The sequence below is a fragment of the Oryctolagus cuniculus genome, chromosome 2, assembly GCF_964237555.1.
Source record: "Oryctolagus cuniculus chromosome 2, mOryCun1.1, whole genome shotgun sequence".
NCBI classification, from domain to species: Eukaryota; Metazoa; Chordata; class Mammalia; order Lagomorpha; family Leporidae; genus Oryctolagus; species Oryctolagus cuniculus.
In genome coordinates this window covers 199,293,492-199,321,193 of record NC_091433.1, presented here as the reverse complement: position 1 = coordinate 199,321,193, position 27,702 = coordinate 199,293,492, and the positions used below count along the sequence as shown (strand labels likewise).

The window sequence follows — 27,702 nt, the reverse complement described above, 5'->3', positions numbered from 1 at the left end:
CCGCGCCCCCTGCCCAGGTCTACCTCTGGCACTTCCTGGGGGTCCAGGGCGCTCTGTAGGGGCCCAGCCCAAGGCTCTGCCTCCCCGATGTGGACAGGACCACCGCCAGAGCAGGGGCCTCACCCCGACATCACAGCCACACCCCGTGGGTCCTCCCCTGAGGCCTGGCCACCCCTCGGCCACCGTCGCTGGATGACCGCGTGTGGTCACTCCAGGGAGCTCCCACACACGGCCCCGGGACCCAGTGTCATCAAATGCTCACGTCGTAAAATCCACAGCCTTCTCTGGGATTCTCCACCTCACGAGAGCATGAAGCGCACAGCTGTCAGGCCGGGCAGGGGAGGGCCCGGGGCCTGTGCGCCCACTGCTGGGCTGCCCCACTTCGGCACCCTGTTCCGGCCACGCCCGGAGCCTGCCCTCTGCCTCACACCCAGCCCACCCATCTCGGGGCTCGGGAACATGGTGTTCTGGAGAGAATCCAGAACTTCTTCCACGGCCATTAACAGTGACATCAGCCTTTCTCCTCTCCAAATAGAGAGCTGGCCAGAACCGCGGACCCAGACTTCTCCCGAGGCCTCTTCGTTCTCTCCCAGGAAGGGCCCACGCGGACGGGCCCAGGCCCATCCTCCCGCCAACAGAGGGCATGAAACCCTCCCTCCGCAGCTGGCTGTGCCGGCAGGCTGCCTCCTTTCTCCTGAGACACGCCACAGCCACAGCAAGGGCTCGGGAACCACGCCAACGCCATCCCAGGCGCGGGGAATCAAGGGTTCCTGCCCGTGCTAAAAACCCGTGTGTCTTCCTGTTATGGAAACAGGACGCACCAGGCTGCGGCGGCCTCTGACAGCGGCTCAGCACGCGCACGGAGCCTGGCTCCCAGCTCAGGCCGAGACATAAACCAGCCTGCTCCACTAACCTAGTATGTCAACAGTAACCTGCTGTACTAACCTACGGCACTGTCCTGCCACAGACATCTCCACTAACTCCCCAGACTGACTGAACAGCCTGCACGGCTCACGTAGGGTACGCTCCCACCATGGCAGCCTGCAGTACTGACTACAATAGCCACTACCCGGTACATTATCCCAGCAACCATGCACTCGCTAACCATCAGAGAACACCCAGCTCCCCTGATTCCCCGCCAAGGGGAAAGGCTCCAGCCATGGTGTGCACCACAGTGGGCTCATCCCAAGCCCCGCCCACGTCCCTAAGACCCTGCTCTGCCTGCACACCCTCTCAGCAGCCCAAAACATTCACAGCAGGGACCCACCCTCCCAACTTTAACTTGGCGACCAGGAGCCTGATGGCCATAGAACCGTTCACCTTAAAATGCCAAGAGCACGCCATGTCTGGCGCCGGAAAGCACGCCACCTGAGGCGCCCCGGAGCAGCCGACCGGAGGGCAGCTCGGAGGAGGGGTGCTGGGTGCCCGCATTCCTCCCCTGCCTGAACAATGGGTCGGCAGGCAACCCCGGCAGTGGAAAGCCTGACGGGGCAGATTCCCAGCTGTCCGTCTGCTATTCCAGGCTCAGGCGCCTGCGGATCAGCTAAAATACCTCAGCCCGGGGCCATCCTGTTCCCATCGCAGCCGCTCTCCCTGGAGAACAATGGATCTACACCCGCGAAAGACTGCGCCAGGCACTCCTGCACCCTGTCACTTCCTGCTGGGGGAAACCCGCTGCCACAGACCCAGCTGAGCTTCCCCAAGGGAGAAGTGAGGAGCCAGGTGGGTGTGAGGAGGTCTCAGGGAGGCCCCTAATCAAAGCAGGAGGAACCAGAGTAGCTGAGCTGGGCCTGGAATCCCATGGCCTACCTCACTGACTGAATCTGGCACCCTCGCCTTCCGCGCCCGCCCACCCTACCGACCTGTTCCCCTCACCTACAGTACCTACAGTAACGCTGCACCCCTCACCTACAGTACCTACAGTAACCCACCCTACCATCCTGCTCCCCTCACCTACAGTACCTACAGTAACCCTGCACCCCTCACCTACAGTACCTACAGTAACCCTGCACCCTTCACCTACAGTACCCACAGTAACCCACCCTACTGACCTGTGCCCCTCACCTACAGTACCTACAGTAACCCACCCTACTGACCTGCACCCCTCACCTACAGTACCTACAGTAACGCTGCACCCCTCACCTACAGTACCTACAGTAACCCACCCTACCATCCTGCACCCCTCACCTACAGTAACCCACCCTACCATCCTGCTCCCCTCACCTACAGTACCTATAGTAACCTACCCTATCGACCTACACCCCTCACATACAGTACCCACAGTAACCCTGCTCCCCTCACCTACAGTACCCACAGTAACCCTGCTCCCCTCACCTACAGTACCTACAGTAACCCTGCACCCCTCACCTACAGTATCTACAGTAACCCTGCACCCTTCACCTACAGTACCCACAGTAACCCACCCTACTGACCTGTGCCCCTCACCTACAGTACCTACAGTAACCCACCCTACTGACCTACAGCCCTCACCTACAGTACCTACAGTAACACTGCACCCCTCACCTACAGTACCTACAGTAACCCACCCTACCATCCTGCTCCCCTCACCTACAGTACCTACAGTAACCCTGCACCCCTCACCTACAGTACCTACAGTAACCCTGCACCCCTCACCTACAGTAACCCACCCTACCATCCTGCTCCCCTCACCTACAGTACCTATAGTAACCCACCCTACCGACCTACACCCCTCACATACAGTACCCACAGTAACCCTGCTCCCCTCACCTATAGTACCCATAGTAACCCTGCTCCCCTCACCTACAGTACCTACAGTAACCCACCCTACCGACCTGCTCTTCTCACCTACAGTACCTACAGTAACCCACCCTACCGACCCGCACCCCTCACCTACGGTAACCCACCCTACCGACCTACACCCCTCACCTACAGTACCTACAGTCACCCTGCTCCCCTCACCTCAGTACCCACAGTAACCCACCCTACCGACCTGCTCCCCTCACCTACAGTAACCCACCCTACCAACCTTCTCCCCTCACCTACAGTACCCACAGTACCCCACCCTACCATCCTGCTCCCCTCACCTACAGTACCTACAGTAACCCACCCTACCGACCTACAGCCCTCACCTACAGTACCCACAGTAACCCACCCTACCAACCTGGTCCCCTCACCTACAGTAACCTACAGTAACCCACCCTACCATCCTGCTCCCCTCACCTACAGTACCTACAGTACCCCACCCTACCGACCTACACCCCTCACCTACAGTACCTACAGTCACCCACCCTACCAACCTGCTCCCCTCACCTACAGTACCTACAGTAACCCACCCTACCGACCTGCTCCTCTCACCTACAGTACCTACAGTACCCCACCCTACCGACCTACACCCCTCACCTACAGTACCTACAGTCACCCACCCTACCAACCTGCTCCCCTCACCTACAGTACCTACAGTAACCCACCCTACCGACCTGCTCCTCTCACCTACAGTACCTACAGTAACCCACCCTACTGACCTGTGCCCCTCACCTACAGTACCCACAGTAACCCTGCTCCCCTCACCTACAGTACCCACAGTCACTCACCCTACCGATCTACACCCCTCACCTACAGTACCCACAGTCACTCACCCTACCGATCTACACCCCTCACCTACAGTACCCACAGTAACCCACCCTACCGACCTACACCCCTCACCTACAGTACCCACAGTAACCCACCCTACCGACCTACACCCCTCACCTACAGTACCCACAGTGACCCACCCTACCATCCTGCTCCCCTCACCTACAGTACCTACAGTAACCCACCCTCCCATCCTACACCCCTCACCTACAGTACCCAGTCACCCTACCGATCTACACCCCTCACCTACAGTACCCACAGTCACTCACCCTACCGACCTACACCCCTCACCTACAGCACCTACAGCCACCCACCCTACCGACCTACACCCCTCACCTACAGCACCTACAGTCACCCACCCTTCTGACCGCTTCACTGTTAAACCACGCTGCCACACCAATACATGCCACTAACCTACTCAACAAACCTTCCACACCAACCCACTTCATAAACCTCCTCCACTGAGCCACCATCACCCTGCCACACTAACCCACTGCTAACCGACAGACCCAGGGCGCTCGCCTGCTGTGCTAAGCTCCTGGCCAGCCCCACTGCTCTGCTTTCGGACCCGCCATGGCCTGTCACACCAAGCAGCGCCAGCGTCTCACCGGGGCCGAGCAGCTTCCTCGCCAGGCACTCGTCCTGGCTGAAATTCTGCCAGACACCGCTGCACTGGCCCCATGCAAAGGAAGGCGGATGCAGACTCTCGGGGCGAGTGGGGGCAGCTGCCCAAGAGGGTCTCCACTGACGCCGGGAACAGAGAACAGCACACGGCCTGGTGGGTACCCCGAGGCCAGGACTCCCGGGGAGGACGCAGGTCACCAGCGGCTCCTGCTGGGCAGCTGGGTTCCAGGCCTGCTCCGCCTCCTGCCTCCCCTTGCAGCAGTGTCAAATCTTACGCTGACACCAGCCCAAGTTCACGCCACAATCGAGTGTCCCACAGGCACCCTGCAGACGCGAGCCTCCATTTATTTCCTCACCTGGGAAGTGGCCCAACAGTGGGGCAGCCCCAGGACTGTGTGGAGAGTCCCTGCAGAGGGCGGCTGCACGTAGTTGCAGGCGGGCCTGTGCTCAGCAAAGCCCACCTGGGTGTGGGCGGGCAGGGCCAGGCGCAGGGGAACTGCTGAGGCTGGCAAAGGACCTGCTCAGAGGAGAGTGCCTGGCCTGCGGCTGAGATGTCCACAGCCTGCACCCCAGCTCCAGCTCCCAACCCCAGCTCCGTGCTCGGCGGCAGTAGCAGCAAGTCAGGAAGATGGTCTCTGCCGCCCTCCGGAGACCTGGCCGGAGCTCCCGGCTTTGGCCCAGCCCCAGGGGCTGCAGGCAAGCAGAACAAAAAGCCCAGGTTGTGGGGAGAGGGGTGTGGTGCACGCATGCATATAGGTGACAGGCAAGGCACTCAAAAAACCCACGGGAAATGCATTGTTAGGTGAGTTTTGTTTTGAAATTTTGAAATTCATGCATTTTTTCATAATATGCATTTTCTTGAACTTGAGGCCCCTCACATGCAATGATCTCAAATCCTTTTGCACTGGATGATCTCACTGTGCACAACCAACCGAACAGGCGCAAGGGGTGGGGACGGGGGGCACAGTACTTGTGCCCCAGGGATGGCGGGACTGTGGGTCACAGAGGATTTCACTGACTGTGTCAGAAATCTTAACCAAACAGCCCTGCTAATATAAAAACAAATGACTGGGGGCCACTGCTCCTCGCTCGCTCTGCCTCTCTGTAACTCTGCCTTTCAAATAAATAAATCTTTTTTAAAAAATGATTGAAGGAGCTCTCCTTTTCATTTAAAAGAAGTCAAGTGTGTTGCTAGCTTCTGGGGGTCCAGGGAATAAAAGTCATTGCACAGAGCTGCTGTGGTGGTGCAGCGAGTTGAGCCAGCAGCAGCACCAGCACCCTACACAAGCACTGGTCCAGCCCCCCCCACTAACACGCCTGGGAAGCAGCTAAAGCAGGTCCAGGTGCTTGGGCCCCTGCACCCACGGGGCAGACCTGGATGGAGGTCCAGGCTCCTGGCTTTGTCCTGGCCTAGCGCCAGCCATTGTGGTTATCTGGGAAGTGAACCAGCAGATGCCAAGTCGATCTTTCAATCTCTCTCTCTGCCTTTCAAATAAATAAATCTTTTTAAAAAATTCCATTGTGGGGCTGTTGCTGTGGCATAGTGGGTAAAGCTGCCACCTGCAGTGCCGGCATCCCACATGGACACTTGTTCGAGTCCCGGCTGCTCCACTTCGAATCCAGCTCTCTGCTGTGGCCTGGGAAAGCAGTGGAGGATGGCCCAAGTTCTTGGGCTCCTGCACCTGCATGGGAGACCTGGAAGAAGCTCCTGGCTCCTGGCTTTGGATCAGCGCAGCTCTGGCCATTGTTGTCCACTGGGAAGTGAACCAGCGGATGGAAGACCTCCCTGTCTCTGCCTCTCCTCTCTCTGTGTAACTCTTTCAAATCCATAAATAAATCTTAAAAAAAAAAAAAAAAAAAACCCACTGCACATATCTCGGTCCCCAACAGGAACAGGGCCGGCTGCAGACACTCCCCCAGAGGCCTGGATGGGCCCGACCTGCTTCCTCCAGGTGTCCCGCTCAGGTCCTCTGGCCGCGGCTTTTACGGCTGTTCTGGACTCGCTGCGACCACAGACTCCGGATGCAGCTCCCGTGGCCGGATGTTTGTCCCTAAACATTCCAGGCATCTGAGCTCAGCTTGACCCCGGAGCAGCTGGGCAGTGCATGGACTGGCGCCCAGAGGCATCCCCTGGGACCGGGACGACAGGGTTACGTGTGACCCTAGGTGGACACTCAGAGCTGGGGTCCCCGCAGGACGTGTGTGCCCACGGTGGGGAGACGGGCAAGGCTGCCGAGGGTGGGCCCAGCTCTAGCCAGGCCTGCACTGCCGGGGTGGGGACAGGGGCAGGGGTCCTGTGCATGCCTCAGTGTGACCTGAGTGCCGATCTCAGCTGAAATCCCCTCACAGAAGCACCTCGAACATCTGATCACACGTGGCACCGTGGCCCGGCCCAGCCCTCAGCCCATTCCCCACCACAGACATGCAGGTGCGGCCGGGACGGGCTCAGCACCACCACCGCTGAGATGTGCAAACGGAGCAGGCCCACGGAGCCCGGGGCTGGGCTCCTAGCTACAGCATCCCAGCAGGCCCCAGGCCACGGCTCACAGATGCCCGCAGCACGGCAGGCCGACCAGCCTCGCCCCAGTTTCATCCCACAGCCTCACTCATGCCCAGGGCTTCCTGGGGGCCTCCAGTCCGCCTCACTGGGTTTGAACCTCAGCCACAGAAAGATGGGTCCCAGACGGGATCCACAGACATGGACGGGACACGGTTCCTCCCTGCCAAGCGTCCAGACTGCTGGCTGCCCCTACACAGGACTCCAGGCCTCAGGCAGCAGGAGCCAACTCCGTGGACCTCGTTCAGGAAACAGCGTGAGACATGGGGCTTAGATGGGACCATCGGCCAGGAACGCACGGATGATCGGGGACTGAGGCCCAGGCGTTCACAACACAGATGACACGACACACACCTCGAAGGAATGACAGTAAGTCTGCACTTCCCACGTGAACCTCCCCGGTGCCACCAGGTCACCCCCTCCCCACTCCCCGCAGCATGGCTGCCCCTGCACTGAGCAGACGTCCAGGGTGCCCGTCTAGGGGGGGCAGGCAGCGTGTGAGAGGGGTCAGCCCAGCACCGGGATACCAGCGAGGCAGGGCGCTAGCAGACCTGGAGAAAGGCTGCAACAGGCCGCTCTCCCGGGAGCCTGTGGGAGTCGGAGACCCTCGGGGCCGAGGCGGCAGGGTGCTGCACCTTCACCCCGTGCACCCTGAGCTGGGGCGCAGAGCCCCAGCCCCTGGGGCTCTCGCGGGCTGCGGCTCCATTCCTCAGGCTGCTGCAGAGCCAGCCCCTCCTGTAGAGTGACGCCCACGGCGGTCAGGGAGACGCCAACATCCGACACCCAGCGGCGAACTTCAGTAGTGGAGGAGGGCTGGGTGGGGGGATGCTGGGGTGCGTGGGCGACACAGGCACCGACCTAAGGAAATCAACACGCACAGGAAGACGAGCGCCCAAGGTTAGTATTTCCCCGGCTGTTTCCATGCCAACAGAAACATCCGGTGGCTGAGTGGGCCAGCATGATGACTAACCGTGTCTACTTTAATTGCCGCATTGAAAGGCAGCCCGGCGATCCGGGTCGTCCCCTGGTGCCAGGAAGCGACAAGCCCCTGGCTTGTCCCCGGACATCACCCCCCATGGGACTGCCCGCACCCGGGGGAACACCCGGGCCCCTCGCGTTGCAGGCACAACCCAGGGTTCTCCCTTGCACTTCTGAGCACAGCAGCCTCCCCACCCACGGGCGCTCAGGAGCTTCCTCCTCCCCGCACCCGGAGGACGCACCACGCTAAGGGCACCCTGCCTGCTAGGGCAGTCTCCCAGCTCTGAGGCCAGCCGGACACTCGTTCAGCCCAGTCACCCTCAGCTCTCGGCACCCAGTGGGCGTCCCGTGCTACAACAGGAGAGCTGGACTTTTATCACGCTAAATGCAGAGTGGTGCTAAAACCACAGAGTGCTTCCCGGGGCCGGGACAGACGGAGCTGGCCCCAAAAGGGGAAATTAGAGGTTTCTCAAATGGCCGGGTTTGTCTTCAGGGAAAACCGCCAACCTGAAGTGCACTGAGCACCGTGCTCCACGCCCGTCCCTGCTTCCGTTAGAACAGGCACAGAATCGGGGCTGAGCGGGCACGCGGCTCGCAGCGCCTCTGCCGCTTCACAGCCGCTGGTCCTCTGGGTGCGGCTCACACGCTAACTGGCCGCTCTGCAGGGGCCCTGGTGCTGCACAGGAATCCTCAACACGGCCCGGGAGACCGAGGCTCAAGGGCACCTCTGGAAAGCCCAGCACCAGGACCCACCGCCGCCTGGTGCCTGCCCGAGCTCCACAAGCCAAGTCTCACATCCAGGTCTCCGCCAATCCCACCGTGGTCTCACTGGACCTGGGCCCACCCCAGGCGCCAGGCGCCAGCCTGGTTCGTTAGCTCACCTGTAGCCCCAGCACCCACCTACGAGCGGGGGCTGCAGACCGGGCTCTTTGTGACTTTTCTAAGAACAGCCAAATGTAATGCCCTGCAGACGACACAAACCCAGAGGCGAGACACTTCCTGCCCTGAGGACGGCTGGAAGGAGCCTGCAAAGAACCTTCAGAGTCTCGCTCTGCCGTGACTCTCCCATTCGTAACACACGTGGCCCTGAAGCGGACACTCTGGGGCGGTGTCTCCGGGGCCAGCAGAACGTGGCTGAGCAGGCGCCCAGGGGCCTCCGCCGGCCGCGGTTCTGACTACACCCAGGGAGAGGAGGAGGACGGTCGTCCCCACGTCTGCCAGGTCCACGGTTGTGAACTCGCCGTTTGCCACATCTTCTGCGTGGCCCTCAGCTCACTCCCTGTGTGAGTTCTCCCGTCACTGGTGGACGGGTGCAGAACCTCCAGAGCCCGAGGCGCAGGTGCCCAGGCTGCCGGCCGGGATGCAGCCAGAGGCGCATGGCCTTCTCCTTTCAGACCTCAACTGTACCGGAGCCTTCCTTGCGGGAGGCCTAGTCAGGGCCACACCAGTCGCCTTTCTGTGCGACACCTGGCAATTTTTCTGCTACAAACGGCACCCGAGCACTGTGCTGGCATACTGTGCCAGGGTCCCAGGCCCAGGACGGCCATGAGGAGCAGGATGGCGGGGCCACACCCAGCTTCCCAGGGGTGGACCCCCGCAAGGGACACCTGGTACAACAGCAGCAGCTCAGGCTCACGAACCAGAAAGCAACAGGCCACAGGACAGGCACTGCAGGAATCCAAAGGCAGAGCTGACGAAGGTGAGTGGTGGCACGAGCCCTGGCCTGTTCCCTCCCGTGCTCGGCACACGGACGCCAGAGCACCAGGACAGACAGCAGACGGGACCACCACAGGACGGTCCTGAGCAAGGCGCCAGCTGCATGGTCTCGGAGCCAGTGCAAGCGTCCACTGCTCTGGGCTCCTGCTCCGAGCGTCCAGCCCCAGCCAGCCCCTGTGACCAGGGACATCCACCCCAGAGCAGAGAAGGGAAGACAGAGAGCAGGATGGCCGGAGCAGGGGTCACACAGTCACCAGCCAGGCTCTTGGTCTGAGCAAAGCCAGGCAGAAGATGGCAGCAGCATGCCCTAGAAGAAAAATCTAGAACAATCTGGACCCACGCACAGGTAGAAGGCACACAGTGGCATTCCGGAAAGAACTCGACTGCGGCAGAAAAGTGCAAACCAAGAAACGGCGTCCAGGATGCAGCTGGTTCAACGACCCCTGCAATCCCCAACAAACAGACACCACGTGGCCACCCACAACGGGGACACATCACCCGCGCAGGCCAGCTCCGCACACGCCAAGCAGCTTCCAGAGCAGGGCACACGGCGCGTACCTGCTCCTGGGGCAGGGACAGAAAGCGAGCAGACGGTGCGTCCCCGGCTGTGGCTGTGGGGAAGCCGGTGGTCAGCTCGTGACAGGAACCGAGTCCTCTGCCAGGAACCTGCATGACGTACGCAAAAACATCCTTAACTGTGCTGTGACGGCACCAGGACCGAGCAACCCCAGGCAGAGGGCAGCCTTCCCGACTCCCAGCTCGCCGCTGTGGTGGGGGAGAGGCAGGAGGGTGACCCGACACAGAGCATCTGAGCGCCTCCGTGGTTGCGAGAGGCAGACGCCCGGCCCGGCCCGGGCCCAGGAGCGGAGGCGTGGGGCATGCTTCCAAAGGCCTTGAGGATCCCACACAACTACAATCACGGGAAGTAAACAGGAAGAGTCAGGAGTCCTCCTGGCAAGGGCAGGAAACGCACGCACGGGCTCCAGGGCGCACACACCTTGTCACACGCAGGGGGCACGGGCCGGGGCTCACTCGGGCTCCAGGGCGCATACACCTGTGGCACGCAGGGGGCACGGGCCGGGGCTCACTCGGGCTCCAGGGCACACACACCTTGTGGCACGCAGGGGGCACGGCGGGGGCTCACTCGGGCTCCAGGGCACACACACCTTGTTGCACGCAGGGGGCACGGGCCGGGGCTCACTCGAGCTCCAGGGCGCACACACCTTGTGGCACGCAGGGGGCACAGGCTGGGGCTCACTCGGGCTCCAGGGCGCACACACCTTGTGGCACGCAGGGGGCACGGGCCGGGGCTCACTCGGGCTCCAGGGCGCACACACCTTGTGGCACGCAGGGGGCACGGGCGGGGCTCACTCGGGCTCCAGGGCGCACACACCTTGTGGCACGCAGGGGGCACGGGCCGGGGCTCACTCGAGCTCCAGGGCGCATACACCTGTGGCACGCAGGGGGCACGGGCGGGGCTCACTCAGGCTCCAGGGCGCACACACCTTGTGGCACGCAGGGGGCATGGGCGGGGCTCACTCCGGCTCCAGGGCGCATACACCTTGTGGCACGCAGGGGGCACAGGCTGGGGCTCACTCGGACTCCAGGGCGCACACACCTTGTGGCACGCAGGGGGCACGGGCGGGGCTCACTCGGGCTCCAGGGCGCACACACCTTGTGGCACGCAGGGGGCACGGGCGGGGCTCACTCGGGCTCCAGGGCGCATACACCTGTGGCACGCAGGGGGCACAGGCTGGGGCTCACTCGGACTCCAGGGCGCATACACCTGTGGCACGCAGGGGACACAGGCGGGGGCTCACTCGGGCTCCAGGGCGCACACACCTTGTGGCACGCAGGGGGCACGGGCGGGGCTCACTCGGGCTCCAGGGCGCATACACCTGTGGCACGCAGGGGGCACGGGCAGGGCTCACTCGGGCTCCAGGGCGCATACACCTGTGGCACGCAGGGGGCACGGGCAGGGCTCACTCGGGCTCCAGGGCGCATACACCTGTGGCACGCAGGGGGCACGGGTGGGGCTCACTCGGGCTCCAGGGCGCACACACCTTGTGGCACGCAGGGGGCACGGGTGGGGCTCACTCGGGCTCCAGGGCGCACACACCTTGTGGCACGCAGGGGGCACGGGTGGGGCTCACTCGGGCTCCAGGGCGCATACACCTGTGGCACGCAGGGGGCACGGGCAGGGCTCACTCGGGCTCCAGGGCGCATACACCTTGTGGCACGCAGGGGGCACGGGTGGGGCTCACTCGGGCTCCAGGGCGCACACACCTTGTGGCACGCAGGGGGCACGGGTGGGGCTCACTCGGGCTCCAGGGCGCATACACCTGTGGCACGCAGGGGGCACGGGCAGGGCTCACTCGGGCTCCAGGGCGCATACACCTTGTGGCACGCAGGGGGCACGGGTGGGGCTCACTCGGGCTCCAGGGCGCACACACCTTGTGGCACGCAGGGGGCACGGGCGGGGCTCACTCCAGGAGCGCGTCCTCAGCTTGCAGCACAGGGCCAGGCTCGCATCCTACCCAGGAAGTACTCAGGACACGGCTCTCCCTGGCTGAGGTCAGCGCCCCAGCCACCCCACCCCTACCTTGCCATTAACTTGTAACCGCCCAGGGCTGGGCTGCGGCACAACCACACCTGCCCAGCAGGGCCGCAGCAGAGCTTCAGGGGTGACAAGCAGCTAACAAGAAAGCCCAGGTCTCTGCTTCCCGCCCCAGGAGAACCACGCCCCCACTCCCCAAGTTACAAACAAGGCGGGGAGTCCTGGGGCCACGTTTATCTGCTACAGCCGTCAGGAGCTGGGCTGAGGACTGGAAACCCAGGGCCCAGCACCCGGCAGGCACCTCAGAGCCATCGCAGACACACACACGAGAAGGGCAAGGAGCGGCTGAGGGGGCAGCCACGTGCAGCCAAGCTCAGCACTGCCCGGGCTGAAACCACGACCCCCAAGGCCACGCCTCCCGACACGGCTGGACCCAGCTCCAAGCGCCCTCGGCTCACCAGCACAGGCCAGGAGACGCTGGGCACCTCAGGGCGGTGAGGAAGGACCTGGGGCAGGGCCAGGATCGCGGCCTCCTGGAGAGAGACCGTAACCACTGTGGTCTGTGACAGCCGCCGGCCCTGTCCTGTGGGGAGCAGGAGCCACAGCCACTTGAGAAGGAGGCTTCCTCCCCGGAGCAGGCGGCTTTCCCAAAGGCCAGACTCTGGGGAGAGGGAGGGACCGAGGTCGCACAGATGCCGCTGACGCCGGCCCCGCGCCAAACCGCGGCCCCGACGCGTGCAGAGGCCAGGAGCTGAGCCGCGTTCTGCTCTCCTCCCAACTGGACACCGTCAGGCTTTACTTCATCCCAGCTGCTGCTTACTTCTACCTCGCCTTGCTGCAGAAAACCATGAGAACCAAGAGTGGGCCCGGCCACTCCGAAACCGCCAGGGCTCAGGGACGAGGCTCGCCTCTCCGACGCGCAGACGGGATGCGGGAAGCAACCGTTATCGACACACCACCGGGCAGCCAGCGACAGACGCGACCCCAGAGTTGGGAACACACCGGCCAGCACCTAGAGAAGCCAGTGCCGAGAGTCCCGGGCCTGCAGGACAGGGGGCCCAGAAGACCCCGGAAGGCTGCGGGGTGACTCCAGGGACCAGGCCGATGCAAGCCCTCGGCTGAGCTGTGACCCGCAGAAGGGTCCCCAGGGAACAGGCCAGTACACACTGGGCCCGGAGGACGCACTGGTGCTGCAGCAGCGAGGCCCAGAGCCGGGCAGGGCCGTGGGAGGCTCCTGCTCCCCAGGCGGGCACGGACCCCGTCCTCCCCACAAAACTGAGAAGCAAGACTTGAGAAACCAAGCGGCCTCCAGGAACTGAGCTGCACCCCAGGAAAAACTCATGATGGTTACAGCGCTCGGCGCTCAGCCGGGAGCACAGGAACCCAACACACATGACGAGGAGCCGAACACAAGGCACCAAGCAAGCTCTGCTGAGACCACACGCAGGGCACCACGCCCCTCGGTCCATACCGACACACAGGGCACCACACCACTCAGTCCACACAAACACACGGGGCACCACGCCCCTTAGTCCACACCGACACGCAGGGCACCGCACCACTCAGTCCACACAAACATGCAGGGCACTGCGTCCCTCGGTCCACACCAACATGCGGGGCACCATGTCCCTCAGTCCACACCAACACGCAGGGCACCGCACCACTCAGTCCACACAAACATGCAGGGCACTGCGTCCCTCGGTCCACACCAACACGCAGGGTACCACATCACTCAGTCCACTCTGATACGCAGGGCACCGCGTCCCTCACCTCAGTCCACACCGACACGGAGGGCACCGTGCCCCTCAGTCCACACCAACACGCAGGGTACCACGTCCCTCAGTCCACACCAACACGCAGGGTACCACGTCCCTCAGTCCACACCAACACGCAGGGTACCACGTCCCTCAGTCCACACCAACACGCAGGGTACCACGTCCCTCAGTCCACACCAACACGCAGGGTACCACGTCCCTCAGTCCACACCAACATGCAGGGTACCACGTCCCTCAGTCCACACCAACACGCAGGGTACCACGTCCCTCAGTCTACACCAACACGGAGGGCACCATCTCCCTCAGTCCACACCAACACGGAGGGCACCACGTCCCTCAGTCCACACCAACATGCAGGGTACCACGTCCCTCAGTCCACACCAACACGCAGGGTACCACGTCCCTCAGTCCACACCGACACGGAGGGCACCGTGCCCCTCAGTCCACACCGACACGCAGGGTACCACGTCCCTCAGTCCACACCAACATGCAGGGTACCACGTCCCTCAGTCCACACCAACACGCAGGGTACCACGTCCCTCAGTCCACACCGACACGCAGGGCACCGTGCCCCTCAGTCCACACCAACACGCAGGGTACCACGTCCCTCAGTCCACACCAACATGCAGGGTACCACGTCCCTCAGTCCACACCAACACGCAGGGTACCACGTCCCTCAGTCCACACCGACACGCAGGGCACCACGTCCCTCAGTCCACACCGACACGGAGGGCACCGCGCCCCTCAGTCCACACCAACACGCAGGGTACCACATCCCTCAGTCCACACCAACATGCAGGGTACCACGTCCCTCAGTCCACACCGACACGGAGGGTACCACGTCCCTCAGTCCACACCAACATGCAGGGTACCACGTCCCTCAGTCCACACCAACACGCAGGGTACCACGTCCCTCAGTCCACACCAACACGCAGGGTACCACGTCCCTCAGTCCACACCAACATGCAGGGTACCACGTCCCTCAGTCCACACCAACACGCAGGGTACCACGTCCCTCAGTCCACACCGACACGGAGGGCACCGCGCCCCTCAGTCCACACCGACACGCAGGGTACCACGTCCCTCAGTCCACACCAACACGCAGGGTACCACGTCCCTCAGTCCACACCGACACGCAGGGCACCACGTCCCTCAGTCCACACCGACACGGAGGGCACCGCGCCCCTCAGTCCACACCGACACGGAGGGCACCGCGCCCCTCAGTCCACACCCACATGCAGGGTACCACGTCCCTCAGTCCACACCGACACGCAGGGTACCACGTCCCTCAGTCCACACCAACATGCAGGGTACCACGTCCCTCAGTCCACACCAACACGGAGGGCACCATCTCCCTCAGTCCACACCAACACGCAGGGTACCACGTCCCTCAGTCCACACCAACACGCAGGGTACCACGTCCCTCAGTCCACACCAACACGCAGGGTACCACGTCCCTCAGTCCACACCGACACGCAGGGTACCACGTCCCTCAGTCCACACCGACACGCAGGGCACCACGTCCCTCAGTCCACACCGACACGGAGGGTACCACGTCCCTCAGTCCACACCGACACGCAGCGTACCACGTCCCTCAGTCCACACCAACACGCAGGGCACCACGTCCCTCAGTCCACACCAACACGCAGGGTACCACGTCCCTCAGTCCACACCAACACGCAGGGTACCACGTCCCTCAGTCCACACCAACACGCAGGGTACCACGTCCCTCAGTCCACACCGACACGGAGGGCACCGCGCCCCTCAGTCCACACCAACATGCAGGGTACCACGTCCCTCAGTCCACACCAACACGCAGGGTACCACGTCCCTCAGTCCACACCAACATGCAGGGTACCACGTCCCTCAGTCCACACCAACACGGAGGGCACCATCTCCCTCAGTCCACACCAACACGCAGGGCACCACGTCCCTCAGTCCACACCAACACGCAGGGCACCACGTCCCTCAGTCCACACCGACACGCAGGGTACCACGTCCCTCAGTCCACACCAACACGCAGGGTACCACGTCCCTCAGTCCACACCAACACGCAGGGTACCACGTCCCTCAGTCCACACCGACACGGAGGGCACCGCGCCCCTCAGTCCACACCAACACGCAGGGTACCACGTCCCTCAGTCCACACCAACACGCAGGGTACCACGTCCCTCAGTCCACACCAACACGGAGGGCACCGCGCCCCTCAGTCCACACCAACACGCAGGGTACCACGTCCCTCAGTCCACACCAACACGCAGGGCACCGCGTCACTCATTCACTCCAGACCTACACAGAGGACACCATGTCACTCATTCTGTGGGACCCACATGGAGGACACCGGGTCATTCATTCAGTGAGACCCACACAGAAAACACATCATTCATTCAGTGCAGACTAACACAGAGAGAACAGCACATCATCAGTCCAGACCGGCCCACGTGGAGACACCACTCACCACACCATTTCATCCAGACCAACACAAAGCTGCCACGGACTTAGTGCCAGCAGACAGGCACGTGAACGTGGCTGGGGAAGTTGAATTACACAGTAAAAATGTTAAGCGCGGTGGTGTAGTAGGCTGAGACTGAGACGCCGGCATCCCATAGGGGCACTGGTTCAAGTCCCAGCTGTTCCTCTTCTGATCCAGCTCTGGCCTGGGAAAGCAGTGGATGATGGCCCAAGGACTGGGCCCCTGCACCCATGTGGGAGACACAGAGGAAGCTCCTGGCTCCAGATCAGCCCAGCTCTGCTGCGGCCATCTGGGGAGTGCAGCGGCGGATGGGGGATCCTTCCCTCTGTCTCTCCCTCTCTGTTTGAAACTCTACATTTTTTAAAAAGAAATGTTAAGGAGAGAGATGGGAGATGTTTTATAAAGTCCCCAATTTTTACAGGTGTAAACTTCAACACCTGAGCTGAGAACCCGAGGAGGCTGGCAGCGTGGAACAGCAACAGGGAACCTGACTTCAGAAACAGAAACTGGCCCCAGTGGAACGCCAAGGATGATGAGAAATCAGAAAACCAGAGCCCTGACCCGACCCCTGCACACACCCCCAATTCTCCAAACTGGATGGAAATCATAAGCCTGCAGCCCTGAAGTTAAACTAAAATCAAGCGCAAGAAAGCAAAGCAAAGCACGGCCCAGAGTATCATTCCAATGGCTCCGAACGAGCGGCCAACTCCGAGGGCCCCACGGAGGGGCCGAGACAGGCGCGGCCAGCCCAGCAACGCTCAGCAGTGAGGGCCGAGGAAGGAGCCCCCGAGGGCGGCCACTCGCAGAGCGGCGCACCAGTGTCCAAGTCCCCCAGCAAAGGAAGGGCGTGGCACCCACACGCACACACAGCGCCAGCGAGAATGAAGAATTACGCTGCCCATTCATCTCGGAACAGCTGACTTCACACAGATAACAGATAGAGCACGGGATTTGCAACACATGTAAAATTCAAATGAACGGCAGCAGACAGGGAGAAACGGGAGCGGTCGCCGCAAACTCCTGCTCCGGGACCCGCGACTGGCCCAGCAGCTCCAGCGCCTGCTAGCGCGCCTGCGCTCCACGTCAGAACCCCGGGTCCAATCCCGAGCTCCAGCTCCTGGTCCAGCTTCCCACCCACACACTGAAGGCAGCGGTGACGGCTCACGAAGCGGAGTCCCTGCCCCCCAAGCGGCCCTGGACCCCACCTCGGCCCTGCTCCGTGCTGGCTGCTAAACCTGCAGAAGGCAGTGCACTGGCTCTCAGTCTCTCAAATAAAACTTGCTACTAAGTTACAAGATGTTCTTACAGTGATCTTTGATAGTGTAAAGTGAAGATAACCTTAAAGGAATGGAGATGATAATAGAAATCCAAAAATAACACAGCAAGAAGAACAAAGAAAAGAACATCTAATAGCCGACAAACAACATAAAACAGAATGACTGTTTAAAATACATTTACTCCAAAGTAGAAAAGAAGAAGGGAAAACACACAGGACAAACAGCAAGAGAACAGATTTAAACACAAGCACACCAATCACCAAATCACATGTAAAGGACTCAATATCCTAAGTAAAGGCAGAGGTTGTCAAATTGGATTTAAAAAGGCCTACTTACGCTGCCAACAGGGAGTGCATTTTGATATAAAAGACACGAATGAGTTCACAATAGGGGTAGAAAAACAGGACCCTAACAGTAATGGAAAGAAAAAGGAGGTCAGAGCTGTAGTGTAGTAGGCTAAGTCTCTGCCTGTGGTGCCTGCATCCCATGTGTCCAGCTGCTCCACTGCTGATCCAGCTCCCTGCTAATGTACCTGGGGAAGCAGTGGAAGATGGCCCAGGTGCTTGGGCTCCTGCACCCATGCGAGAGACCCAGATGAAGCTCCTGGCTTCGGATCAGCCCAGCTCCGGCCACCTGGGGAGTGAACCAGTGAATGGAAGACTCTCTGTCTCTCCCTCTGTCTGTAACTCTGCCTCTCATATAAATAAATAAACCTTTTTTAAAAATTTTTTGTGACAGGCAGAGTGGACAGTGAGAGAGAGAGACAGAGAGAAAGGTCTTCCTTTGCCATTGGTTCACCCTCCAATGGCCGCCGCGGCCGGAGCCAGGTGCTTCTCCTGGTCTCCCATGGGGTGCAGGGCCCAAGTACTTGGGCCATCCTCCACTGCACTCCCTGGCCACAACAGAGAGCTGGCCTGGAAGAGGGGCAACTGGGACAGAATCCGGCGCCCCGACCGGCACTAGAACCCGGTGTGCTGGCGCCACAAGGCGGAGGATTAGCCTAGTGAGCCATGGCGCCGGCCCAATAAATAACCCTTTAAAAAAGAAAAATGGAGTGCAATGTTAACATGAGATGTGGACTTCAGAGCGAAGATCAATAGAGAAAACCATTTCACAGTGAAAAAGTGTCAATAAGAGGCCCCAGGAATCGCCTCCATTCACGCCTGACAACGGCATCAACACACAGGAAGCCAAGTCAGAAGCCAGTGCAGTTATGACCAGACGTCAACACGCTCCTCTCTGTGACTGGCGGACGAGCAGTCCAGAATCAGTGAAAGCCGCTGACCTGTGCACACTCGCCCCTGGCGGCTGGCTGGCGTGGCACCGTTCCTCCCGGCCTGGGACCCCCATCCCTTCGACAGGAGGGGTGCTGACGGCTGAGGTGGCCATGATGCCCTGACTGACATCCGTGACTGACATCTAGGCGCTGCAGACCTTTGGGGTCCCTGCACAGGTGGCTGGAAACTGGACTTCTCTCCTTGCGGAGTTCCCATTGTTCTGGAAACTTTAACCACAAGTTACACTGCAAAGCGGGTGGTCCTGGGTGTGTCCCGGCCCCTCCCCAGTCATTCAGACTATTATGTTGGCTATCAGCCAGTTTGACCTCCTCCAGGTCACAGAAGGCCCCATCCAACACCCCCTGAGCACACAGTGTCACGTGCCCCGAACACTCCCAGGATTCCCAGCCGCGGCACCAGGAGGAATCCCCATAGATGGAAAGGATCCCAGTCACACAGCGCCTGCTCTCCCACTCAGAGTTCTACTCACAACTGAACAGCACTCTTCTGATTAACCGCGAGGCAGTGACGAAATCAGGAGGGAGAGGAGAAAGCGTTCGGAGCAGGGTGGAAAGGCTAAGGGCGCCGATGGCACTCCGCAGGCTTGCTAGAGCAGACGTGCCTGCAGCCAGTGAGCTCAGCTTCCCGGAGAAAGCAAAGGAGCACAAGGAACCCAGAGCCGGGGGAGGAGGGGAGAGCTACCGGGCAGGGGCAGCAGCGCTGGGCGAAGAACCAGGGGACCCAAAAGTAGGGGCCGCGCAAAGCTCAACGGCACGATGAACGTCCAGCCAGCCCGGGCCCGATCTAAAGGCAGAAAGAAAACTTTCAGTATCAGGAATTAGAGAAGGGGTATCAGCAGAGATCCTTCAGCTAAGCCAGAAGACAGGAGGATGGCAGTGTGATAAACTCAGCAACCTACAAGCTCCTTGGGAGGCCTGGTCCGCCCCAAGCTCACTCAAGGGCTGACAGCCACTCTCTCGACAGCCCCCCCTTTTTTTTTTCTTTTGACAGGCAGAGTGGACAGTGAGAGAGAGAAAGGTCTTCCTTTGCAGTTGGTTCACCCCCCAATGCCCGCTGTGGCCGGCGCACCGCGCTGATCCACAGCCAGGAGCCACGTGCTTCTCCTGGTCTCCCTTGCGGGTGCAGGGCCCAAGGACTTGGGCCATCCTCCACTGCACTCCCGGGCCACAGCAGCTGGACTGGAAGAAGAGCCACCGGGACAGAACTGGCGCCCTGACTGGGACTAGAACCCGGGGTGCCGGTGCCGCAGGCGGAGGATTAGTCTAGTGAGCCACAGAGCCGGCTGACAGCCCTTTTTTTATGGGAAAAAGTGAAACTCCCATTCAGACCTCCCTCCTAGGAATCTCTACAGAGCAGTTAAGGAGGCAAGGAAACCAGTTCTACCCACATCTTCCCGAGGGATTGCATAGGGGGGGTCCCCGCTCACCCTGGAGGCAGCACCAAGGGGGTCCCAGCGAAGGAGACCCGGGTGTGCAGCTGCTCCTGACCAGCTCAGGATGAGCCCACACCCGCACCCCGCGATGGTCCTGGGCATTGGGGCCCCAGCCCCGAATCAGAGCAGCCCCGGGAAGCCTGGTGCAAGCACACTGGGTGCAGAGCTCACCCGAGGCAGGTGCTTTGTGCCCCCAATTTCTACCAGCACATTTTGAAAACAGAAAACGGTACCATGCACAGGAGAGGAAAGGCCGGAGCAGGCACAGATCCTCCGCTTCTGCTCGGTGCCCTCCACAAGGTGCCCACCTGAGCAGGCCGCGCCCCCAGAGCCACAGACAGGGGCTCCCAGGTCTCCCCAAACCCCTGCTGCACCCTTGGTCCACACCGCCAGGGTCTGCACCCTCACGTCCTCACTGGACAGGGGCTCGCTCAAGGTCACCACACAGAGAGTCGATCGGGGACCGCACCCTGGCCACCAGCTGGCTACACCAGGGCAGCAGGAGGGTGCTGGTCTTACTGCCCCCACCTGCCCTTGCTTCCACAGCTGTCAAGTGGGCGTGTTTGGTCTCTGCTCACCTGCTCCAGTCTTCGGGGATCCAGGGATCCCCTTCACCTAGCATGCACTCCACCTGTCACTCATCTGAAAACTACCAAATCCGGGAAAAGCAAGCAGATCTGGAGCTGCCTGTGATGTCACTGCCCTCTGGTCCTCAGAGGCTTCTGCTGAGGGCCACACCGGGCAGGGCAGGGCAGGGCCCCAATTTTGCTCCAGAACACGTACTCCGACCTATTACTCTTTTCAAAAGGCAGTTCCCATTTGTTAGCAACACGCGGGGCAAGCGTGAAGGCTCCGATCAGAGGGAAAATGGCTTCCCCGCAGCACTCGCTGAGGAACTTCACCAACTCTGCCCATGTCGGGTCCTCTGCGCCGAGGGGCTGCTCCCCGGACGCGCAGGCCGGGCTGCCCACCAGGCTCTGCAGGCCAGCGCAGCTCTCCCTCCAGCGGCCCAGGGGGCCCCAGTACCGCGCAGACGCCAGGGGAGAGGGGCCGGGAGGGCTGCGTGCTGTGCCTCGGAGGTAGGAGCCGCAGCCGCTCGCTTCCTGGACGGTTCGCCCAAGTTTTCAGGGCTTTCGCGGGCTCCTTGGCGGTGCCAAGTCCTCCGGCTCCGCCAAGAAAAGGGAAAACTATTTTTGGCATGCAGACGGGCAGCTGCACTGGCGTCCTCGAATTACCGTTGGCGCCTAAGACGCAGCAGACCTCGCAGACTCCAAGAGTCCCGCGTCCACGCCGCAGCCCAGGTCCCCCGGGGGGTCGCGGGCGCGCGATCCGCGGCGCCGACCCCGACGCCAGGTGTCCGCCGAGTTCGGCGCGCGCGCGCGCAGCGCCGGAGCCAAGGCGCCGCTCAGAGCCACGGCTTCGTCCCGAACCGGGGCCGCCCCGCTCGCCGCAGGCGCAGGGGAAGCCCTGGGGACACCCGGGCGAGCGCGGAGGACCCGCGAGGGGATTTCCCGGTGCAGGGCTGGGGCGGACACCGCCCTCCGCGCGGAGGGGGGGCGGAGAGGCGCCCAGCAGGGAGGGCGGAGGAGGGGACCAGGGGGGACGCGGCCGGGGGCGCGCCGCGCTCGGAGCGGGGGAGGGCGACGAGCAGGGAGGACGCGGGGCGGCCGCGGGCGCGGGCCAGGCCGGGCCGGAGGAGCAGGCGGGAAGTGGCGGGCGAGGCAGGGCTTCCCCCGGCTGCTCCAACAACTTCCCGGGCCAGCGGGGATCCCAGATTCTGAACAAAGGCGGCTCCCAAGGCCGCGCACTCGGCGCTCGGGTCCGCCCCTCGGCGTCCGGGCCGGGCGGACAAAGGCCGGAGCGCCCACGCCCGCGCCGGGCCCCCGATGCCCCCAGCCCCGGGACCCCCGAAGCGGGGCCCGGCCGCACTCACAGGATGGAGGTCTGCGGCGCCACGGCGGGCACGGCCTCCAGCAGCAGATGCATACAGCGCACGGTGGTGCGGAAGCACAGACAGCGGCTCGGACACCCGGCGCCCGGCTTCTGGGCGACCGCGACCAGCGACCCCCAGCCGCAGCAGAGCACGAGAGCCAGCAGGCAGCGGCGCACGGGGCCCGAGGGGCGCGCGGCCATGGCCGACGGCGCGCACGGACGCTCAGGCTCACGGACAGACCACGGACAGCCCGGCGCGTCCACCGCCGGCTCCCGACTGCGCCCGCCCGGCCGCGGCCCACGTCCCAGCTGTGCGCGGGGGGCGGGGGGCGCCAGCTGCGCACATGCGCGCGGCTGCTCCCTGCCCCCTCCGGCTGCCCGAGGGCCGGGGCGGGGCGAGACCCGGGCCGCGGCGTCCGGTACTGAGCCGCCAGGCGGATAGAGGCGCGCGCGATCTGGACGCCCTGGGCGGCGGGGAGGGTTAGGGCCCGGGTTTGAATCCCCGCTTCTGCGCTTGGAACGGGACTTCTGCGAAGTCCTTCCCCGGGTCCTGGCCGTGGCTCCTGCCTGCGTGCGCTGCGGGTTAGGTCCTCGGCTACCTTTCCGACACTGCGGAGCGCGCCCTGGGTCCAGGCAGGCGTCAGGCAGCTCCCGCGCCCTCTCCGATCCATCTCTCCCCCTGAGCTTCAAATCAACTCGCTTTAGCAAACAGCCTTGGTTTCCCTGCTGCAGGCGGAGGCCGGCCCGGCCCGGGCCTGTTAATCACCCCACGCCGCCTGTTTCAGGGCCCCTCCGTGGAAGGAAGGGGCCTTCGAGAGAGGAGGTCCCAGCTGGATGCCCACCTGTTGGCGCCTTCCCTGAGACGCCGCCCAGGAAGGGGACCCGGGCGCTCAGCCCAAGTGCAGTTCAGGGAGGCTGAGGTTCCAGCACGCACCTCTAGGCCCTCGGGCACGTTCTGCATCCCTGCCCACGGGCTTGTTCTCTCATTTTGCAGGTAAGAAAGTAAAGGCGAGCCGTTTGCCCAAAGCCAGATTCAGAGGGGAGCCGAGTTCTGTTCTCTTCTCAACCACGGGGACTCTCCGCCCCTCCCTTCTCCCCCTCCATCAAGGTGAGGGTGAGGGCATCCGGGAAGGGCCGGCCCAGTCACAGGTGAGCCCTTGAAGCAATGGAAGCAGCTTGAGACAGCCAGCACCTGTGGGGGCAGCAGGGGAGGGGGAGGGGCTGGGCTCTCCGGGTCGCAGGTGCACTCTGAGCTCTGCTCTTCCAAGCCGGCCCTCAGTGGAGAGGCCAGGAAGCCTCAGCTCCAGGCCCTGTCACTCTCCCCGCCGACTGCTGGTGACACGTGGCCTCCAACCTCCTGGAGCCGGCCTTGGAAGGAAGAGAGAATAAGACAGGGAGCGGAAACCCTGTTCTGACCCCTCCTAGGAGGTGGCGGTGGCTCAGCTACAGCCCAGGGTAGGGCCCACACAGGGGCGGCACCAAGTAGCTGCTCAGAACACCATGTCCCTGCCCCTCCTCGGCCTCATGCGAATGCGCACCCTGGGAGGCAGCAGGCAATGGCTCAAATGCTTCAGCCCCTGCCACCAACGTGGGGGAGCTGAACCGAGCTCCAGGCTCCTGGCTCCAACCTGGCCCAGCCTTGGCTGTTGTGGACATTTGGGGACTGAATAGGCAGAGGGACGATCTCCCTCCATCTGTCTGTCTCTCTGCCTTGCATATAAAATCCAAACAAGTTTCTATTGTTTTTAAAGGAGCGTAAGAATGACGGGAGCCAGGGCCTTGGGGTCCTCTCAGAGGCCCCCTACCATGGCAGGCTGGCTGACTGGCTCTGCTGAGTCTTCCTGGAACCAGGGACACAGCAAGAGAGGTGGGGCCACGGGCAGGGCGGGGTCCCCATCCAGCAGTGGACCGCAGTAAGTCCAGGCGCCACCTGCATGGGAGCAGGTCTTATCCCTGCTGAGGGCACAGTGGGACCGACGAAGCCGGTGGCCCCCAGCATGGGCACGGTGTCAGGGCCCAGGCACCCATCCCTCTGACCACCTGGCTACAGATTCGGAGGTTCCCAGGAGCCCGCTCCGGTCCAATGACTCACGGGGACCATAAACAGGGAGGTGCTACCGTTGAGTCCTGGGTTCATCAGAGCTGAGCCCACCAGCTGAGTCACTGGGGTCAGCTCGGGGAGTGTCCCAGATGCAGTCTGTGCTCTTGCCCAGGAATCAGGAGGGGTCACGGTCACGGTCACTGCCCCAGCGCAGGGATGGCAGTGGTCGCCACGGTTTCTGCCGGGGGCCAGGCCTGGCTGAGCGACTGGCCCCCAGCTCCCCTCCCCTCCACCAGAACCCAGTCCTCTCATCGCATGGCCGGTCTTTCCTCTGCTCAGAGTGGTTGAGGACCACTGTGCGCAGACAGGGCTGTCACTGAGGAGTCCAGGAGTGAGCGGCTCTGTCCCAGGCACCCAGGAGAAGGTTCCGTGCCAGGGTCGGGCATGAGGTGCAGGGCTGCCGGCTCAGTCACTGAGCCCGTGCCCGTGTCCCTAGGACGGTGCCCAGAATCCTGTGTGCTCAGGAGTCAGCCCACAGCAGGCTCCAGGGACCCGTGAGCATTTCAGATGCTTCTAGACGTCTCCCTAAAAAAGTACCTTCTCTCCTGGCTCGCCGGGGTCACCCTCGAGCCACTCCCTCAGCTGCCAGACCAGGAATTCCCCTCCCGGTGCACCTGCATTAGGAAGCCCTGCGAATCCCCTCGCCCAGCATGGCTGCCGAGGCCTTGCCTCCCGCGGCTGGGCCACCATGGAGACCTCAGCCCGGGCCCTGTGCAGCTCTCCTCCCGACAGCTGATGGAATGCACCATGGCTTCGGCCCCACCCGAACACCTTGGCCCCTCCAGGCAAGGGGTGGGTTGTGCCTCCAGCCCCCATTCCAGCGGACACCAGGTGTTTCAACTGCTTTACTGGCAAACCCCTCCCTAGGCTTCTAGTCCCCGTCCCACGTGATGGTTCCCACTGGACCCCTGCTGGCCTCTGTCCCCTCCTCCCAGCATTGGTTCCTATCCAGGACCACACCCCATTGTCCACTAGGTGCTGGAACAATGTCTCTGCCCAGCTGCCCCTCCCAGCCCTGGTGGGGGACCAGGAACGTCCCCTGCCCTGCCTGTCCTCGGATGACCACGGTGGCTCGCAGGGAGCCTTAGGATCCCAGGCTTGCCGTGACGCTGTCCGAGGGTGGGGGACCCTGTGGAAATAGCCAGATATGACCCCAACATGCCCGGCCTTGTATTTGCTTGGGTATCTTGGGAAAATCATGAGATGGTCGTGTTGCTTTCCATGGCGGTGCCTCTCAGCAGAGCTCAAAGGGTGGCTCTGGGTCTTGGGGTCTCATTTGAGACGAGGAGACCTGACAGGGCTGCAGATGCCATAACCAGCAGATGGCCCAGCGCCACCGCAGGGTGCATGTCTCAGTGTCACCGGGGCCCTGACTCCTGAGTTACCCAGTGACTGGTCCCTTGCTTGCCACAGTCTGACACTGGACAACCCGCTGCCAGCCATAGAAGAGGGGTCACTTTAGGGCAGTACAGCCTGTTGGCTCCGCTGTCCAGGTCACTGGCATCTCCGAAGCCAGTTGTGATGGTTCACTCACCTGTCCACGTGGCCGGGCTTAGTTCCTGGTGGCTTGATCAAACACTGATGCAGGTGTCGCTCTGGCGGTGTTGTGTAGCCTGACTTTACGTAAAGGAGATCCCCCTCAGTGATGCGGCTGTCCCTCCCCCAAGCAGCCGAAGCCTGAGGAGCAAAACCTGAGCATTCCCAGAGGGAGAGAAATTCTGCCTCAAGGTCACAGCAATCCCTGCCTGAGTGTCCAGCCTCAGCCTGCCCGCAGAGGTAAGACCTGCAGGCTCAGGACACAGGGGCCAAGTCCTTAAACTAAATGTAGTCACCTGCTCACCCAGCCATCGATGCACCCAGCCTTCCACCCTTCCACTCATCCATCCTTCCACCAATCCAGCCATCCACCCAGCCATCCACCCATCTATCCACTCATCCACCTACCCACCCATCCTTCCACCCATCCATCCACTCATCCATCCTTCCACCCACCCATCTATCCACTCATCCACCCACCCATCTATCCACTCATCCATCTACCCATCCATCCTTCCACCCACCCATCCACTCATCCACCCACCCACCCATCCACCCATCCATCTACCCATCCATCCTTCCACCCACCCATCCATCTGCTTATCCATCCATCTGTCCACTGATCCACCCACCCATCCATATGTCAGTCTACTCATCCACCCTTCTGTGAATCCACCATCTACCCACCCATCCATCCATCCATGCATCATCCATCTGTCACTCTTCCCCCACCCACCTACCCATCCGTCCACCTTATCCATGTATTCTATTGGTTATTTTCTCTGAAGGCCCCACAGTGGCACAACTGTCATATGCATAGCCCTGAACAGTGAGGTATGGTGAGGAGGCAGAGGCCAGTACAATCATTTTGGCCTGAGAGAATCTGAGTTTCGGGAATCTTTCTTTACCTTGAGCTAACTGCACTTCCCCTGTCTGTTGTCCGTCTCTTGCCTTGTCTGCCCTCTAGAGGCCCACGGGAGCCTCACACCTACAGGGTGAATTCCAGGAATGACCAAGCGGGAGTTGTTTCCAGGATCCGGGTGAAATATCCCCCTTCCCCCGACTGCGGTTCCCAGATCCTGCTGCCTGCCCCAGGTCCTGCCCCCGCACCACAGCAGACATGCCTTTGGGTGCCACGTGCACTAAGTGGCAGTCTTTGGTGGTCTGTGTATTTGTACAAAGAGGTAAAGGTGCTCTGTGTGCCCAAGTCTCCTTCCGTGGCTGTGGCCAGAGTGCTGCCCAGGCCAGGCTGGCGTGAGCCAGGGTGGGAGACATGGCGGAGGCGATCCCTGTGCCGTCTGAACCCCTGCTCCGCGCCTGGGCGAGCCTGGGCTCCTTACACCTGGGCCCGGCGTTCCCTGTGTGCAAGCATTTTGTCCTGATCACCAGCACAGCCTGTGGAGCCGGCAACCTCACCAGGTGCGCACGCAGACAGCTCCTCGCTGAGAAGGAGGGGCGGGGTGGGCAGGGAGGAGGACAGAAGGCTTCCCCTGCTGTTTGCCGTGGGCCAGGCCTGAGCTCAGCGCTTCCCACGTTGCAGTGGGCACCGGGGCCTCCCAGCCCCTTCTGGGCGGCTCTCCACGAGCTGCCCGCCATCTCTGGAGAATCCCAGGCCCACCAGAACCGCCTCCCTCCCGTGCAGCCCACAGCCACGACTGACCAACTTAGGCTGCCTGGGCGTGGGCGTGAACAGCCCGGTGGCGTCCGGGTGACCCCCGGTGGAGACCACACTCCTGCCGCGTCCTCTGCTGGCTTCTGCCCTGTTCTGTGCACACCTGAGAATCCCCCAGCCGAGGCCTGGCTCAGGAGTGCCCACCGAGATTCCTGCCCCTCC

At 62.2% G+C, this 27,702-nt stretch overlaps 1 protein-coding gene across 2 annotated transcripts in view; it reads right to left on the bottom strand.

Annotated features, from left to right (window-relative positions):
• Nucleotides 1–22,551, bottom strand: part of PXDN (peroxidasin) — a 74,331-nt gene extending 51,780 nt beyond the window's left edge. Inside the window, exon 1 of one of the 2 annotated variants that reach the window (XM_070069761.1) lies at nt 22,233–22,551. In XM_070069761.1, the coding sequence (XP_069925862.1) occupies nt 22,233–22,432 (200 nt within the window). In that variant the 5' untranslated portion in view covers nt 22,433–22,551. The remainder of the gene's footprint in view (nt 1–22,232) is intronic. The other variant, XM_070069762.1, reaches the window with a different exon arrangement.
• Nucleotides 22,552–27,702: the final 5,151 nt, after the last annotated feature.